At 37.9% G+C, this 16,422-nt stretch overlaps 3 protein-coding genes across 3 annotated transcripts; 2 read left to right on the top strand and 1 right to left on the bottom strand.

Moving 5' to 3' along the window:
- The first annotated feature begins 263 nt into the window (after positions 1 to 263).
- LOC134652519 (mini-chromosome maintenance complex-binding protein) lies at positions 264 to 8,961 on the top strand. The gene is made up of 9 exons (XM_063507714.1): positions 264 to 386; positions 474 to 656; positions 782 to 1,132; positions 1,455 to 1,701; positions 2,817 to 2,934; positions 4,599 to 4,778; positions 6,935 to 7,178; positions 7,944 to 8,108; positions 8,687 to 8,961. The coding sequence occupies exons 1-9, from the start codon at positions 282 to 284 to the stop codon at positions 8,897 to 8,899; spliced, it is 1,806 nt and encodes a 601-aa protein (XP_063363784.1). The 5' UTR covers positions 264 to 281; the 3' UTR covers positions 8,900 to 8,961.
- Positions 8,962 to 10,153: 1,192 nt separating this feature from the next.
- On the top strand, positions 10,154 to 11,484 carry LOC134652251 (GEL complex subunit OPTI). Its single transcript, XM_063507422.1, has 4 exons — positions 10,154 to 10,365; positions 10,448 to 10,551; positions 10,751 to 10,880; positions 11,282 to 11,484. The coding sequence occupies exons 1-4, from the start codon at positions 10,264 to 10,266 to the stop codon at positions 11,327 to 11,329; spliced, it is 384 nt and encodes a 127-aa protein (XP_063363492.1). The 5' UTR covers positions 10,154 to 10,263; the 3' UTR covers positions 11,330 to 11,484.
- Positions 11,485 to 13,475: 1,991 nt separating this feature from the next.
- LOC134652102 (tRNA N6-adenosine threonylcarbamoyltransferase) lies at positions 13,476 to 16,294 on the bottom strand. Its single transcript, XM_063507269.1, has 6 exons — positions 16,121 to 16,294; positions 15,620 to 15,841; positions 15,264 to 15,414; positions 15,069 to 15,175; positions 14,582 to 14,748; positions 13,476 to 13,734 (listed from the first exon to the last, which is right to left on the bottom strand). Exons 1-6 carry the CDS (start codon positions 16,233 to 16,235, stop codon positions 13,495 to 13,497), a joined length of 1,002 nt encoding a protein of 333 aa, XP_063363339.1. The 5' UTR covers positions 16,236 to 16,294; the 3' UTR covers positions 13,476 to 13,494.
- Between the last annotated feature and the right edge of the window lie 128 nt (positions 16,295 to 16,422).

The following is a 16,422-nucleotide window of genomic DNA, read 5'->3' as shown; positions in this document are numbered from 1 at the left end:
CTGTGAAAAATGATTTATTTGCAACATAAATAAATAAATTATACACATTAAGTAAATGACACATGACACCATTGACATTGACACCAATTTACCAATAATCACATCACAAAATTGACAAAATTCACAAACAATAAATTTATTTGGCGCGCTGTCAATTCGTGCACGCATTTTATATTTGATTTTATAGATAAATTGTTATTACATGAATAAAGGAACAATATCGTCACAAATCAGTATAACACATTCTTTCAATCGTATTAGTGAGGTTTTTACTTCACAAAATGCACGATACTGCCTTTTGTTTCGAGACTGTTACTCCGGATTCATGGCTCGCAAACGAGCAAACTTGGAAAGAAAACCTTTTAAAACTACCTAACTGGTATCAGGTAATACAACTTAATTATTTTCTTTTAATTTGATACGAGACAAAACTTTTTTTCAATAGTTAGAATGACCTTTGGTTAACCTTTTAGATACCTCTTATAAACTCAAATGCCTCGCACAATCTGCCCGACGGGACGCTGGTGCGGTTCCGGGGGATGATCCAGGACATGCACAACCCGGAGTTCTACTTTGAGCAGTTTGAAGTGTACAACTCTGAGACTAATGAGGTTAGGAGCAAGTCTGGGAAGTATCGGGATACGGCTAATATTTTGGTAAGTAGGTAGGGTAACCACAAATTAAGTATAGGATATAGTGTTACAAAAATTAATTATTTTATTGTTATAAAGGTTCCGATTAAAAGTTGCCTCATAAAATATAAATATTATTGTGATTACAGGAAAACGAGAAAATCAACTATGCAAATAACCTTCAAAGTGGCCAACGTCAAACAATGGTGGTGGTCTCCATGCCAGGCCTCAACGAGTGGGCTCAGCAGCTCGAAGATAGCCGAAACCACCTAAATCACCTAAAGCAACAGCCGAACACTTCAAAACGTCTCACATCTTCAACAAAGCTGAAACGGAGCTACGATGAGACAGAGGATGATGCAATGGAAGTAGAACAGGAGGTTACACATAAAGAGCCTAGGATCAAGGAGGCGGAGGCTGTGGCGGCAAATGTGGTGTCTCGGGAACATCTGTTGAACTTCCCACTGCCTGATGTTCCTAGCCAATCTTGTATAGTTAAGGTAGGATATTAGAAACATTTTAGATAACACTCCAGCTGTCAATATCTATAATTAGCACTAAAAGGAGTACATAAAAAGTGTTATGGTCAGTAATTTTAGTAAAATCGAAATAAAATTCGGCAACAGATAGAAATCTACCCATTTATTGTTATTGTTTTTTTTTCCCATTAAAGTTGCAAGTTGTCAACATCTATTTTCATTGTATCTTCGTTTATTCTTTCAACATACCCTTATCATTTTATGTACAAAACATGCAGATTGTTGTATGTATGTATGTTGTATGTTCTTACATATTAGGACATATTACTTGCTTGCATTACAGGTATACACAGAGGACAATCAATTAAAGCTAAATGAAATGATAGAAGTAGTAGGATTCCTATCTGTAGACCCAGCGCTGTCCGGCGAGTTCCAGCCTGAGACAGACCCGCTGATCAACCCTCAGGGTGAGAACGAGGCAGAAGCCATCACGCTCAACCCGCCGCCGAGTCTTGTGCCGAGACTGCATGCTGTATGTGTGAGGAAGCTGGAGCATTGTAACCCACTGGTTGAAGGAGAGTTTGATCAGAGTAAGTTGTCTTGAAAAACTTGAAAATGCATAATGCGTAATATGTCATACAGCCCACAACGCCCACAATAATAGTGATTGATTAACACCTTCATCGCCACCCAGCCAAACAAGACACCTGCACCAGGCCACAACAATTTCGTCATATAAAACTGTAGTACCACGATCCCGACTATCGAGTTGTTCGGCCTGGGAATGAAATTAAAAATACCCGATAGTCAGGTTTTCGGCACTGAATGTGATAACTAAACTAAAACTAAGTTAATAATATACAAAGTCTTATTTTAACATTCCAATCCCAAAGTAGCAATCCAAAAGTTACGTTTTGAGCCAATATTAACTTGACTAAAAATTCTGCTAATGGCCACTTGGCCTCATTCTGTTTATGAAATGAAATGAAATGAAATGAAATGTATTTATTTGTCAGAATATGGTACATTGATGTGATCTTAAATTAGAATTAATGCAAGTTCCAGCATATTCTACCGCGAAGACGTGTACAAATATTTTTACTTATATCTATTTCTTACATCTATATCTTTGGTTTATTTACACAATATATTAAAATAACTAAGTACAATCAAACAGCTAAACTATGAAGCTAATCAATTTGATCCAGAAACTCTTTTACACTATAAAAACAATGCTTAAGTAGGTAAGAATGTAAATAATGTTTGAACAATGTAATTGGTTTGTTTTTTAGATCATCAGGTAACTTGTTATATACTTTGATTGCCATAAAGTAAACATTTTTTTGAAATAATACCAAGTTGGATTTTGGCAGAGTTAACTTGTGCTTCCATCTGGAATTTGAACCATAGGCCTCCTCTCTGGTTTTAAAGAAATGAGGGTGCTGTTTTACTAATAGACAACACTCCTTAATATATGTACATGGTAATGGTAATATTCTTAATTTAATAAACAATGGCTTACATGGTTCTAGGTATCCAACTTGACTCAATATTCGAATACACTTTTTTTGTGCCTTAATCGCTCTTTCTACATCTACGGAGTTGCCCCAGAGAATTATACCATATTTAAGATGTTTTATCAAGGATTCATCAAAATTGTTACGTTACGTACTATTCTAAATTATAAGGTTTACTGTGTTTTCAGACACAGTGTTGAAGGAAGCAAACACAGCACGGGAGCATTTACTGAAGGCCCTCACAGAGCTACTGTTAGGTGACAAACTTGCCGCCGAATACCTCATATGCCACCTCATAGCTTGCATGTAAGTTACAATCTTTTTATTATGTAAAATAGTATAAGCGCTATTACAATCTATAACCAACCAACCTATAGAAGGACATGATGTCACGATCCTCAGCATTGAGGGACCGACTGAAGAAGATTACAAATAGGTATTACAATCGATAGATATAGATATAGTTATAGATATAGATATATAAGTACTATAGTGACTGTTTAGCGTCAGGCAAACCAGGCCCCTATTTCACCGCGGTGACAGGTGCGACAATTGTCGACATCACTGTTACTGACGTCACAGGCCTCCATAGACTACGGTAACCGCTAACCATCGGACGGGCGGTGTGCTTGTTTGCCACCAACATATTAATTAAAAAAACTCCATTATATCGCCAATAAATAAGTATTTATTTTGCGAAGCTAATGACAATTGTCACAAGAAACACGACATTTGTCACGAAATTCCGACACAGAACTCATTTCCTGTCAAGAATTACCGAAAGTTCTATTAAATCGTGTGACAATTGTCATTATCATCATCATAAACTTCGAAAGAGAAATACCTGTTTTTGCCGATATAATAAAGTTTTTTTTAATAATACAATGATGGTGGCAATCAGGAATACGGCCCGCCCGATGGTAAGCGGTAACCGTAGCCCATGGATGCCTGTGACGTCAGCAACAGTGACATTTGTCGAATTGTCGCACCTGTCGCAGTGGTGAAATAGGGGCCAGGGGTCCTACCGACTACGAGAGTAATTTTATTAGCCTCACTTTTTATAGAATACGTATAAAATATAGCCACATAGTTACCTTGAAGTGGTCCATATAAGTCATATATAACTCACATAAATGTTGTTTTTAAAATAAGGTTATTGGGGTTAATTGATTAGTTTTTATGATGCTACTGACATCAGCAATGATCGGAATAGGTAGTGCCATTTGGGGTGAATGACCTCAAACATTGTACTTAACATGGATAAGACTCGGGATTCCAAGACTCTTATTTTTAGGGTTCCGTACCTCAAAAGGAAAAAACGGAACTCTAATAGGATCACTCGTGCGTCTGTCTGTCCGTCCGTCTGTCACAGCCTATTTTCTCCGAAACTACTGGACCAATTAAGTTGAAATTTGCCACACATATGTACGTTTGTGAACCAAAAATGGACGTGTAACGTAAATAAATGAATTTTAAATATGGAGGCCATTTATGGGGGTAAATGAGAAAATTAAAAAATAAAGTTTTTCAAACTTATTTTAGAAAATAGCCAAAAAATTACCATTCCCCCACCCCTTATCTCCGAAACTACTGGGGTCTAAAAATAAAAAAAAAATACACAAAATAGTTCTTTAAATAGATGACAGGAAAACCTATTAGAAATGTGCAGTCAAGAGTGAGTCGGACTTAATGTACGGAACCCTTGGAACGCGAGTCCGACTCGCACTTGGCCGGTTTTTTTCACAAAAATATTTCTTGGCATGTCTTTAATTGAAGTAGGTAATATGAAATCCCGGGGTGAAAAGGTATATCCATACTAAGCTTACGCACCGAAGTCCCGTGAAATCCCACTACCAATTCCGATCACTGGACATCAGGTACATTTCCAACCAATTTTGAAAAAGAAAAATGTTTTATTTTAGGAAAAACGGTTTGTTTAATTTTTTTTTATTCGGAATATGTTTCCCCAGCTACCTCCGCCGTGAGACCCTGACCCTCGGCTCGTTCTGCCTGAACCTCTCGAACCTGCCGACCCGCAGGTACCCGCACTACGCGAGGCAGCTGTACGACATCATCAAGCAGTTCCTCACCAAGAGCTATTACTTGCCGCTCACTGTTGACAACATGAATACCATGACACTGCTGCCCAAGTGAGTATTTATATAATCTAATATTAGGTATATTGTAACTTGTAAGGAGAAAAAAAACATGCTACTGACTAGAAAATTTAAAAAAACCCCGGTCAAGTGCGAGTCGGTCTCGCGTTCCAAACGTTCCGTATGTAGTGTATAGACCAGGGATGTTGCGAACATCCGCATCCGCATCCGCAACCGCGGAACTTCCGCATTATTTTCAACATCCGCATCCGCATAAAATCGATGCGGAGCTTATGCGGATGCGGATGTCGAACAAGTCGGTACAGGAACGTCTTAGCGGCGGCGACAAGAGTGCTCACTCCATACATCAGTTAGACTATTAATTTCAGTGTCTACATCTAGCATCGAGTAGCGGAACTATCAGTACTGCTACTTGACAATAGATGTAGCACCGACCGGAAAGTCTTGCTTATCCCAACAACATAAGACTTTCCGGTCGGTGCTACATCTATTATCAAGTAGCAGTACTGATAGTTCCGCTACTCGATGCTAGATGCTAATAGTCTTTTTGGTACTAAAACTGATGTATGGAGTGAGAAATCTATGTATTTTTCTCTCTGATAGTAGTCTGTTCGGAAAGAGAAGAGTCGTGGAATGTATTGGGCCCCATACATTCCGCGACTCTTCTCTTTCCGCACAGACTCCTCTCTATTCACTCTATTCTATTCTATTCTATTCTGTTTATATAACGCACCTATATTCTTGTTCAAATACTAAACGTTTCGTTTTTTTAAAATTAAAAAAAAAAACTAAAAATGTAATATTTGACGTTTTCTAAGTACCTAATCTTGACATCCGCATCCGCATCCGCGGATGTGAGCCTTTAAAAATCCGCATCCGCATCCGCATCCGCGGATGTCAAAAAATCGGCATCCGCAACATCCCTGGTATAGACGTCTCGAGCGCTTACGTCATGGTGACGTAACTGACAGTTAGGGTCAGTCGATGTCATGCTGCGTGATGTCAGCGTTGGCGAACCGTTGGAAATACATTACATCGTATAGTTTACTGTGGTAAATACAGTACATTACACCGTACATTACCCAATTTTTTTATAATGTATTTTTTTATGTGGAACGCGAATGCAATGTCTTTAAAAATCCGAAGGGGTCGGATCAAAAACTAAGTAATTAAGTCCGACTCACGCTTGACTGCACATTGCACACACACAGCATTTTTTTTGGGTTCCTGACAGTTGGAACCATTTATAATCTGAGTCTAGGTTACTAAGTACACACATTTTTTGGAAGATTCTTTGGAATTTCCATTATGAGATATTTTTGAACCCCTTTCTGCTAGCTAAATTGTTTAGCCAGAGCCAGACTATATTTTGTGGTATTACATTTATCCTTTTTTAGGGTTCCGTACCCAAAGGGTAAAATCGGGACCCTATTACTAAGACTCCACTGTCCGTCCGTCCGTCTGTCCGTCTGTCACCAGGCTGCATCTCACGAACCGTGATAGCTAGACAGTTGAAATTTTCACAGATGATGTATTACTGTTGCCGCTATAACAACAAATACTAAAAACAGAATAAAATAAAGATTTAAGTGGGGCTCCCATACAACAAACGTGATTTTTGACCGAAGTTAAGCAACGTCGGGCGGGGTCAGTACTTGGATGGGTGATCGTTTTGCTTGTTTTGCTCTATTTTTTGTTGATGGTGCGGAACCCTCCGTGCGCGAGTCCGAATCGCACTTGGCCGGTTTTTTTTTGGGTTCCTGACAGTTGGAACCATTTATAATCTGAGTCTAGGTTACTAAGTACACAAATTTTTTGGAAGATTCTTTGGAATTTCCATTATGAGATATTTTTGAACCCCTTTTTGCTAACTAAATTATTTTGCCAGACTATTTCTGTAGAATTTCTATTACATTTATCCTTTCTTTGTAACCGACTTCCAAATCTAAAAGGAGGAGGTTATCAATTCGGTTGTATGTTTTTTTTTATTTTTTTTTATGTTTGTTACTCCATATCTCCGTCATTACTGGACCGATTTTGAAAAAATTTTTTTTGATTGCATGTATATGCATACAGATTGGTCCCGTTTTTGTCAAAACCCAGTTCTGATGATGGGATCCATGAGGAATCGAGGGAACTCCTCAAATCTTAAAGGCATACATATAGTGATTTTAGTGTTTTTATTTCAGAAAAGACTACGACTGCAACCGTTTAACCAGCGGGATCCTTCAGCTAAGCAAGCACACGCACCTCGTCCTCGACGAGACTCTCATGGAGCAGGGCCGCCTCGCCGCCGCCGGCGCGCGCAACGTGGCGGCGCTCGCCAGCCTCATCAACACGCACAAACTCAAATACGACTTCAAGTATTACCAGATGGAGTTCGAGTCCGATGTGGCCGTTTTGATATTGTCGGAAGGAAAGTCGCTGCTGCCGGTATGTTTCATTTCAGCCACACCTTATAAAACAAAGTCCCCCGCCGTGTGTTTGTATAGTAAATCAATATTATAGGACATTATTACACAAATTGACTAAGCCCCACGGTAAGCTCGAGAAAGCTTGTGTTGTGGGTACTCAGACAACGATATATATAATATACAACTACTTAAATACATAGAAAACAACCATGACTCAGGAACAAATATCTGTGCTCATCGCACAAATAAATGCCCTTACTGGGATTCGAACCCAGGACCGCGGCTTCACAGGCAGGGTCACTACCCACTAGGCCAAACCGGTCGTCAAAAGTTGTATGTTGTCGATAAACTCAAAAACTACTGCACGGATTTTCGTGCGGCTTTCACCTATCAATAGAGTGATTCTTGAGGAAGGTATAGGTGTATAATTTGTTAACCCGTGCGATGCCGGAACGGGTGGCTAGTGCATGATTTATGATACCTTTAAATGCAGGGTATTCCATCACCAAAACTAAAAACTGGGGTATCGAGCCTCACATCTTATAATTAAGTATACGAATAATACCGTACACGGCGAGAAGAAGTTGATAACTCGCTGGAAAAAATGGTAGAAATTTGAACCTTATGCAAATCAATTTTAAGTTCAAATTTCTTCAATAAAATATCTCGATTTATCAACTTCTTCCCGCCGTGTAACGAATTTTATAGAGATGTAATGACAATATCAGTTGAGATTTAAGCCATAGACTCGGACCACGTTAACTTTTTTTTTAATTTGTTACAGAGTGATTACCACGTCCCTCTCCGGCCAGAGGAGTCCTCGCTAGAGATGTTTGACGCCATCGTGGAAGCAGCCACCTACTACCTCAAGGAGGAGATCATGAACCTCATCCGGGCGTACCTCACCAACCTCAAACTCGTCAAGTACACCATCACAGAGGATCTGAAGGTAATACTTAATATTTTTTATTTTATTTTATTTTATTAATTCATAAAATTTACACAGCATTACAGCGGACTAATACGCTATAAAATTTATAATAGACAGTATTATACAAACAAGGTACATGATACAGTCTAGAAAGGAAAAACAGAACAAAATGTCAGAAATCAAAACTAATAAAAGACAGAAGATTCACGCTTATCCATCGCCTCACAGAACTTCATACATTCTTTACACAGATCCATCCAACTAATATGACATGATTGATTAGATTAGACGCAGGTATCTGACGGTCTACCGCGAACACCGAAGCTCGCAAATTGCTGGCATCTTTGTCACTCTAATTACGCCTTAATTGGAGTAAAAGAGAAAGATGTCTGCTATTTGCGAACTTCGGTGTTCGCGGTATACCCTCTGAATCCTCTGATCAACTTTAATTCAAGTACACCATCTGAAATATGTAAATTCTGGATGGTCATCTGTGTAGGAGTAGGATAGGATGAACCTTATATCCAACTCACAAGGGGAGTAACAAGACCTTATTGACTCTGATAACAGCTTACTATTAAAAAAAATTGTTGCAGTTCGTAGAAGACGACTTCATCGAAATGCGCCGCAACTCAACGACGGACGCTCCCGTCACCGCCGACGACCTGCACAGACTGCTAGTTTTAGCGCGACTAGTCAGTCTCTCCAGGGGACACGACACGCTCAACAAGCAGTGCTGGGACATCGCCAAGGCCATGGAAGCAGAACTTCAGCACCGGCTGAAGAATAGAGTGCCTTCAACCATATAAAAAAAAATGTTTGTCTTTAAAAAAAAAATTGTTTTTGTTTACCGAAGTTCGTTGTACGAAACTTTTTTTTTATTGCATTGTTCAGCATGAACCAGTGATTTATTACATACACGTTCTTATTTAATTTTTTTATGTTGTTCATTTTCTTAACCCAAACCTCAACCATGTGGAAGAAAAGTTTTAATTTTGGCTTTGTTGATATGTACTATAACGACACCGATGCTTCAGTCAAAGAGTAAAGTAAGTTGGCTTCAGTTCACTTCAGTTGACACTGAAGAGAATGTACAGTTGCCATCAGATATATCGGAGTTGCCAAGGTGCTCAAAAATATCTGAACACGCACTCTAACGCCTTGACAATAGAGACTGTGGTTTATACACGGGAAAAACTTTATTATAAAAATGGGTAGAGTCAGTGCGTAAAGAGAAGAGTCGTGAAATTTATGGGGCTTAACATACATTTCACGATTCTTCTCTTTCCGAACAGACAACCAGCGATGTGACGAGTCCACTTTTTTTCAATTCGAATCATTCGAATTGATTCGGCCGCTGATTCGAATACAAAATCGAGTTGACTCGACTCGACGATTCGCGTGGTTCGCGACAAGGTCACAGGCACAGGCGCGGAGCGAGTTGAGACGGCGAGTTACGCGGCAGTTGTTGTAAAAAGAACCTTCAGGGCACGGAATTAAGGTTTATTTTTGAATGGCCATACTAGCAGTGAACTCGAGTTGGGATACTTGGGATGGCGAATCAAACGGCAGTTGTTGTAAAAAGAACCTTCGGGTCACGGAATTAAGGTTTATTTTTGAATGGTCATAGTACCAACTCGAGTTGAGACGGCGAATCGAGCGGCAGTTGTTGTAAAAAGAGCCTCCGGGCTACGGTATTAAGGTTTATTTTTGAATGGCCTTAGTAGCAGTGTGATAGCGTTGACTCGGCTCGGCGAGTTGGCGAATTGGCGATTCATTCGCCGAGTTAGCTAGTGGTCGAGTTGATTCGAATTGCCAATGGTCTTGATTCGAATTAACTCATCTGTAGGCTGATTCGAATCAGATAACTCGACTCGCCCATCGCTACAGACAACTGGAGAAAATAATATGTCCTGCGCGTTAAGATTTGCAAGCATTGCGCCGTGTGCAAAAACTTTGCTGGCAACTCTAACTACAAACTTGTCAAGATTATGAATACGACTTAAGGACTTGTATCCATCCATGGTCATGAAATAAATAAAAAAAAATTTGTCAAGTTGTTAACTTGTTATGTCAATGTCACAGTGACGTGTAACATTTTACGAGAGATTATTGATTAGACTAATGAAGTGTATTTTAACTTAAAACGAGAGTATAACAGTCTGATAATACAATGTCCGCTAAAAACAAATCTTCTGACAGTGCCAACAAGGGGAAAGTAACAGAATCTGTTTGGAGGAAAGTGTTCGAAGCGAACGCGGAATGGCCCGATAAGGTTAGAATTCGGTCACGGGATTTGTACATTTGTGACAAAAAAGAAGCTAAGTATGTTCTATATTATGTATTAAATGTTTTAGGAGGAGTTCCTGGACGTTATCTACTGGATGCGACAAGCCATTGGCATCATTTTGGGCTTGTGTTGGGGGTTGCTCCCTTTGAAAGGATTCCTGGGTTTATTGCTGTAAGTAATTGTTCTGCCAAATTCATTAGCGTGTATTTAATTGGTTTGAATATATCCTATTAATTAACTCTATAACTTATACTAGGTATGGCAAGAAAAGTGAGATAATTTGTATTTGTTTAGAATGTACAAACGTTGCAATATTTGCAGTTCAAGGTAGCTTTAAATCTTATACATATGTATATTCTTATCTTTACAGATTTGTGTTAGTGAATGCCGCAGTAATATATTTTTATGTGAGCAATTTCCAAAGCATAGATGAAGAGGAGTATGGTGGTATGTGGGAAATCACCAAGGAAGGATTTATGACATCATTTGCTGGGTTTTTGGTGAGCTTATAATTATAATAATACAACTTTTTTGTAATAATTTTCTACATACAATTACAGTGTTTATAAAGATTATAGAAAGTTCACTCTAGCTAATCATATACTTGGCATTTGTCAGATAAATCTTCAAATGGCTTCTAAATTTCATAAGTAGGTAATATTACATTCAGTAAGGGTTTTCCTAAGATAGTGCAATATTTTGAGAAATAGTAGACTGTTATTCTTGTCTTGGTGGGGACACTATACCATGCCCCTAGATCTTTTCAGTCTCAAATATCCTCTTAAGACACTGCATACGATTTTTTGTACATTTTGCACAATCTATTCTAAACTGCTTGTGGGTCTCAGGAGGCTATAGCATTTCTATTGTCTGTTATAAATCATGTGATATCTGTTTTCAGGTCACTTGGATAATCATGTACACAGGACTTCATGGGAGCAGTTTATGAGGTTCACATGTGTGAAGTACAGACAGACAAACAGACAATGTAGTCTAAGTGCAAGTATTTTTAGTAGCTTGGGAAGACAATATGTTAGAGTCTACACTTGAGGATGTGTTGTAATGATAAAAATTTGCAAATTGCAAAAACTGTAATATATGCTATGAAATGAATTGTAAAAATAGTTATCATAACAAATTATATCAACTATTAGCATTAGAAGCATTAGAAATAAGGTAAACAATCTTGATGTGTCTTTTAATTGAAAAAAACATTTTAAAAATAAGTTACGGCAAATATGTAACATTTATGTATCTAATACGATCATTTATATTCTTCTGCTTTCATAAGTAATAGTTTTTGATTTTTAAAAAGCGTTTTTCAATTAAAAGACATGTCAAGATCGCTTACCTTCTTGCAAGTTCTTTCTAATGCTAAAAAAACGAACTATAGGTACTATAATACACTTATTATTACACACTTGTAATAGAGCAATCTGGCTATTATCTAAAATTTATTTCCTAACTCTATTTTCTGTGCTTTGTTTAAGAATGATATCAATGTTAATAGTTGCAGAGCAATGGAGTAAAACACCTTTAACCCTTTGACAGCCAAAGTCGTCACCTGGCGCGCGCGGCTACAGCCTAATATGAACCTTCGTGCATTCATTATTTGTTAAGTAGACTTTGCTTTAAAACTCCCCGCTTGAACACACAACGTCGTGATAAATTATTCCATATTCCCTTTACTAAAAGGAAATACAAATCAAACTCCTTTCTGATAAGAGCTTGTAGATTCAACAATGATATTTTTTCAAAAATTGATATATTTAATGACTCCTTGACTAAATTTAAACATCAAGTACTTTTGGTTTTAAATGAACAAACGAATTAAAGACACTGTAACTTTACACTTTAATTGCGTATTTAATGTATAAAAATAGTTATATCTCATTAATTTAAGCCTTTGTCCTAATTTGACTGTTGTTGTTAATTTTTAAAATCTAGTTATCCCGAATTTTGTTTTTCTCGAATGAGCTAGTAAGTGGTGGCAACTGTATTATTTATGAATATGAATTTTGTATAGACATTAGTTATAAGAAACATGTACCGTTTGTGCCCAAATAAACATTAAAACATTCCCTCAAGGTTCACGATGACGCGCCGCACACGATAGACCGTTCAAAGGGTTAAAAAGTACAGCAACATTTCAATAAGGTTTTTCATTTGGGTTATATTGTTAATTGTTTCTTCTGGGTTAAAAACTAATTTTAGTCTAATTCAACTGTGTCCTGTATTAGTTTGCATGTTGAATGGTATATAGGTATATTATGATTAGGATTGATATTACTTCATATTTAAATTGATATTACATACATACTTCGTTTTTTGTTCATTGCTAAAATATTTCTACCTTTGATGTAGTAATAAATAGACGCCGATTATGCTAGGTGTCATGCCAAGTTCTATGTTAAGTATGGTGCTGCCATCTGCCATAGATTGTCACTGCCAAGCCAAGTTGGTGCAAACTTAATTTTAACTCTAGTAATCTGACAAGCATATTCTTTTAAATTGATCCTAGCTTAAATGCATAAAATAAAAATATTTATTCAAGTTGTTATTATTATATAAAATCCATACCATTTATTTTGCCGAACAGCAATTAAGTATTTTAACACAGAATTTGCATTATTTATTTAAGCAGAATAATCATTGTTAAGTTTTTATGGCATTTAAGGGATTTTGTGAACATAATGGATTGTTTATATCAGGACACCATTTTAGATAAAAGTGGTTGAAATATTTTTTCTTTAGCAATAGATCCTTTCGGTTTATAATTGTGTCTAATATTATTAAGCGCGCGAGGTCCTGTGTTTCCAGTATGTTTCTAAGAACAAAGATGGTTGATTTATATTAAAAAGTTTTTTTAACTTAACACTCCTTTTGTTTATGCATGGATGTTTTAAACATTTAAACATAATCCCTAAGATTTACATTAATCATATCAAAATTCCCAAAAACTCTATGTATTTTTAGCTATGCTATGGATCGCACGCGTCCGCGCCAGTTAGCGTTGCTCATACTATTTTTCGTTAACCCGCTCCGTGCAACCGCGCCAGCTAGCGGCCTACGCCGTTGATAAGAAATAAAAATACTTGTTTATGAATAAAATCTTTAATCCCTCCAAGTAACAAGTACATCATCCGTCCTAAACCTCTGCGTTATAGTGGCATCTTTGAAGTCCATACTGGCCCCTGATTGGTGCGCCAAGGCCCCAGCGTACGCGATCATGACTCCGTTGTCGATGCAGAAGCGTTCGTCGGTGGCGAACACTGTGGCGCCGCGCTCGGAGCACATGGTTGCCATCATTTGCTGAAGGCGCTCGTTACAGCCAACACCGCCCACTATTAGGACCTAAAAACGAACAAAACATTAGAAAAACTCCGTTTTTAGGGTTCCGTAGCCTAATGGCAAAAAACGGAACCCTTATAGATTCGTCATGTCTGTCTGTCTGTCTGTCTGTCCGTCCGTATGTCACAGTCACTTTTCTCCGAAACTATAAGAACTATACTGTTGAAACTTGGTAAGTAGATGTATTCTGTGAACCGCATTAAGATTTTCACACAAAAATAAAAAAAAACAATAAATTTTTGGGGTTCCCCATACTTAGAAATGAAACTCAAAAATTTTTTTTTCATCAGACCCCCCTGTAACTTCTAAAATAACAGAATGATAAAACTAAAAAAAATATATGATGTACATTACCATGTAAACTTCCACCGAAAATTGGTTTGAACGAGATCTAGTAAGTAGTTTTTTTTTAATACGTCATAAATCGCCTAAATACGGAACCCTTCATGGGCGAGTCCGACTTGGCCGCTTTTTTTCAGCCTTAGTTTTTAACAGAGGCACGCAACGACTCCGCTCCCATTCTAGTACGCAGTGAAATCGTTGCGCGCTCGCTTCGCTTTCAACTCGCTCGCAAATCGCCAGTGTCCGCGCTCTTAGAGAAGGTTAATGACAATCCTTTTGCAATCCTGCGAGAATAGTCATTGTTACAGATTATGGCGCAAAATATTATTTTCATAGGCACAAAAGTAGATCGTTAATTTTGTCATCCATGCAGGACGTGTCATGTGTCTAAACCTAAAATTATATAAGCGAGCTACAATGTTCTTTTGTACAGATCTTCAGGAGTGTATGTCTATTGTCTAATAATAGGTCGAAAATTTGGTCCTCCATGCAAGACAGGTAACATTACCTCATCAGAGCCACAATGCGCCATCGCGCGCTCGGTGATCTCGACCAGCATGGCGAACACGGTCTCTTGCAGCGAGAAGCACAGGTCTTCTGGAGTATACTCCTTTAGAAGATCGTCGATTTTGTCCTCCATGTAGGACAGGATACCGGAAAAGCTCACGTCCATGCCTGAGAAGAATACAATTTTTACCATTAGTGGCTTGCCATCAGAGAATAGAGTGCTATAAATAAAATAAAATAGAGAGCCTTTTATTTCCTACTATTTGTTGCATGGATTTATTTTTGATTAGATAAATATAAGTTAATTTGGTTTTTTGTTAGTATTTTTAAGCAGGAACCCCTTACGTGAACCCCCCCGTAGGCCTCTTCCAAAGCTAGCCATTTCTCTCAGTCCTGAGCAGTTTTTTGCCAGGTCGGGCTGGCGATTTTTTAATTGCCATACAAGTGACGGTTTTAGAATTATGGTATAATAAAGTAGTATAATGTACCTTTAACAGAATACGGCAAATGAGCATACTTCTTCCCTATTTTAGCAGCTTGCTCAATGTTGTAGCCAGGACTTGGAGCATTAGACAGCTTTAGGACTCTTGCAAACCTGAAAATTATATCAATGTCATTTATACCATTTTTTTTTTACTAAATAAGGGGTATTTTGGAATGCTTTAATCTCTTGCTACGCTTACCTGTCTAAACAGTTGCCAACAGCTATGTCAATGGTTTCCCCGAATATCCTGTATCGCTGGCGGGAGTAAGCGATGATCTGTGTGTTGCCGCCACTCACATATAATACTGTTGGGTTGTTTGCTTTGGTGATAAGTCGGCCCATCTCTATGTCTGAATCATTATGTAAGAATTGATAATTGTAAACTTGTATGAGAAGTGTGTATTACTTAACTTACTATTTCACTCATCACTACGTAGTATAAAACAAAGTAGCAAATTTCAAACTCCCACTTGTATGACAATACATAATTATAAACATATTTATTTACTATGGTGATGACTATTGAAATTTTTCATTTAATGTTTAAAAGGATACGCCCAATACAATGGTTCACCCCCAATATAGGTTTCTTCCACAACAGAGCACAAGTCCTAGCCACAATAGCGCACACCATCAATGGAGCGCCCATGCCCGGCCCCTTGGTGTAACACACCACGTCTATGTCTGCCGGGCTCAACCCTGACTGCTCGAAGGCTTCTTGGAGGACTTCGTGGATGTTTTGTTGGTGATGCTCTGCTGTTTCTCTAGGTAGGAAACCTGCGGGCATAAGATTTACAGCGTGATAAGAACATGATGGACTGTCACTTTTTAACATAGTGGTGTTTTAGTGAGATAGAAAGAGATTGATGAAAATTATCATGCGGGCCATCATGCACCCTAAACTAACATGTTGACAGTCAAGAGGTTACTTGAAATAGGTAGTAAAGGATCGACTACATACAGCACAGGTATAAAAGCTCAAAGATGGGTATTAAACATAGGAATATTAAGATAATAAGTGTGAAGTGTACAAAATAATGTAAACAAGAGTGTAACCTTCACCGGGTGGTGTGATGTAGGTTCTGCGACAGTTGGCAAGTATTTCCCCATCCTTCACTATGCCAATGCCAAGCTTGTTGGCACTGCCTTCGAAACCTATGGCTATAACCATTGGGATAACTGAATATTTATTAAAATTTCGCTAAAATGTTAAATGCTCGCTCGTGTTTACCATCAGCATCACACATAAAAGTGTCAAATTGTCAATGTCAAAATTGACGTTTCGTTTTGTACAAACTGCGTATTTAAAATTGTCTTAAACAGTTTTACTGTTTAATATTTATGTTTTCCAAACGAAA

Source organism: Cydia amplana, chromosome 11 (genome assembly GCF_948474715.1).
Source record: "Cydia amplana chromosome 11, ilCydAmpl1.1, whole genome shotgun sequence".
Classification (NCBI taxonomy): Eukaryota; Metazoa; Arthropoda; class Insecta; order Lepidoptera; family Tortricidae; genus Cydia; species Cydia amplana.
The sequence above is the reverse complement of the archived record's forward strand: the minus strand, read 5'-3'. Positions and strand labels throughout refer to the sequence as shown.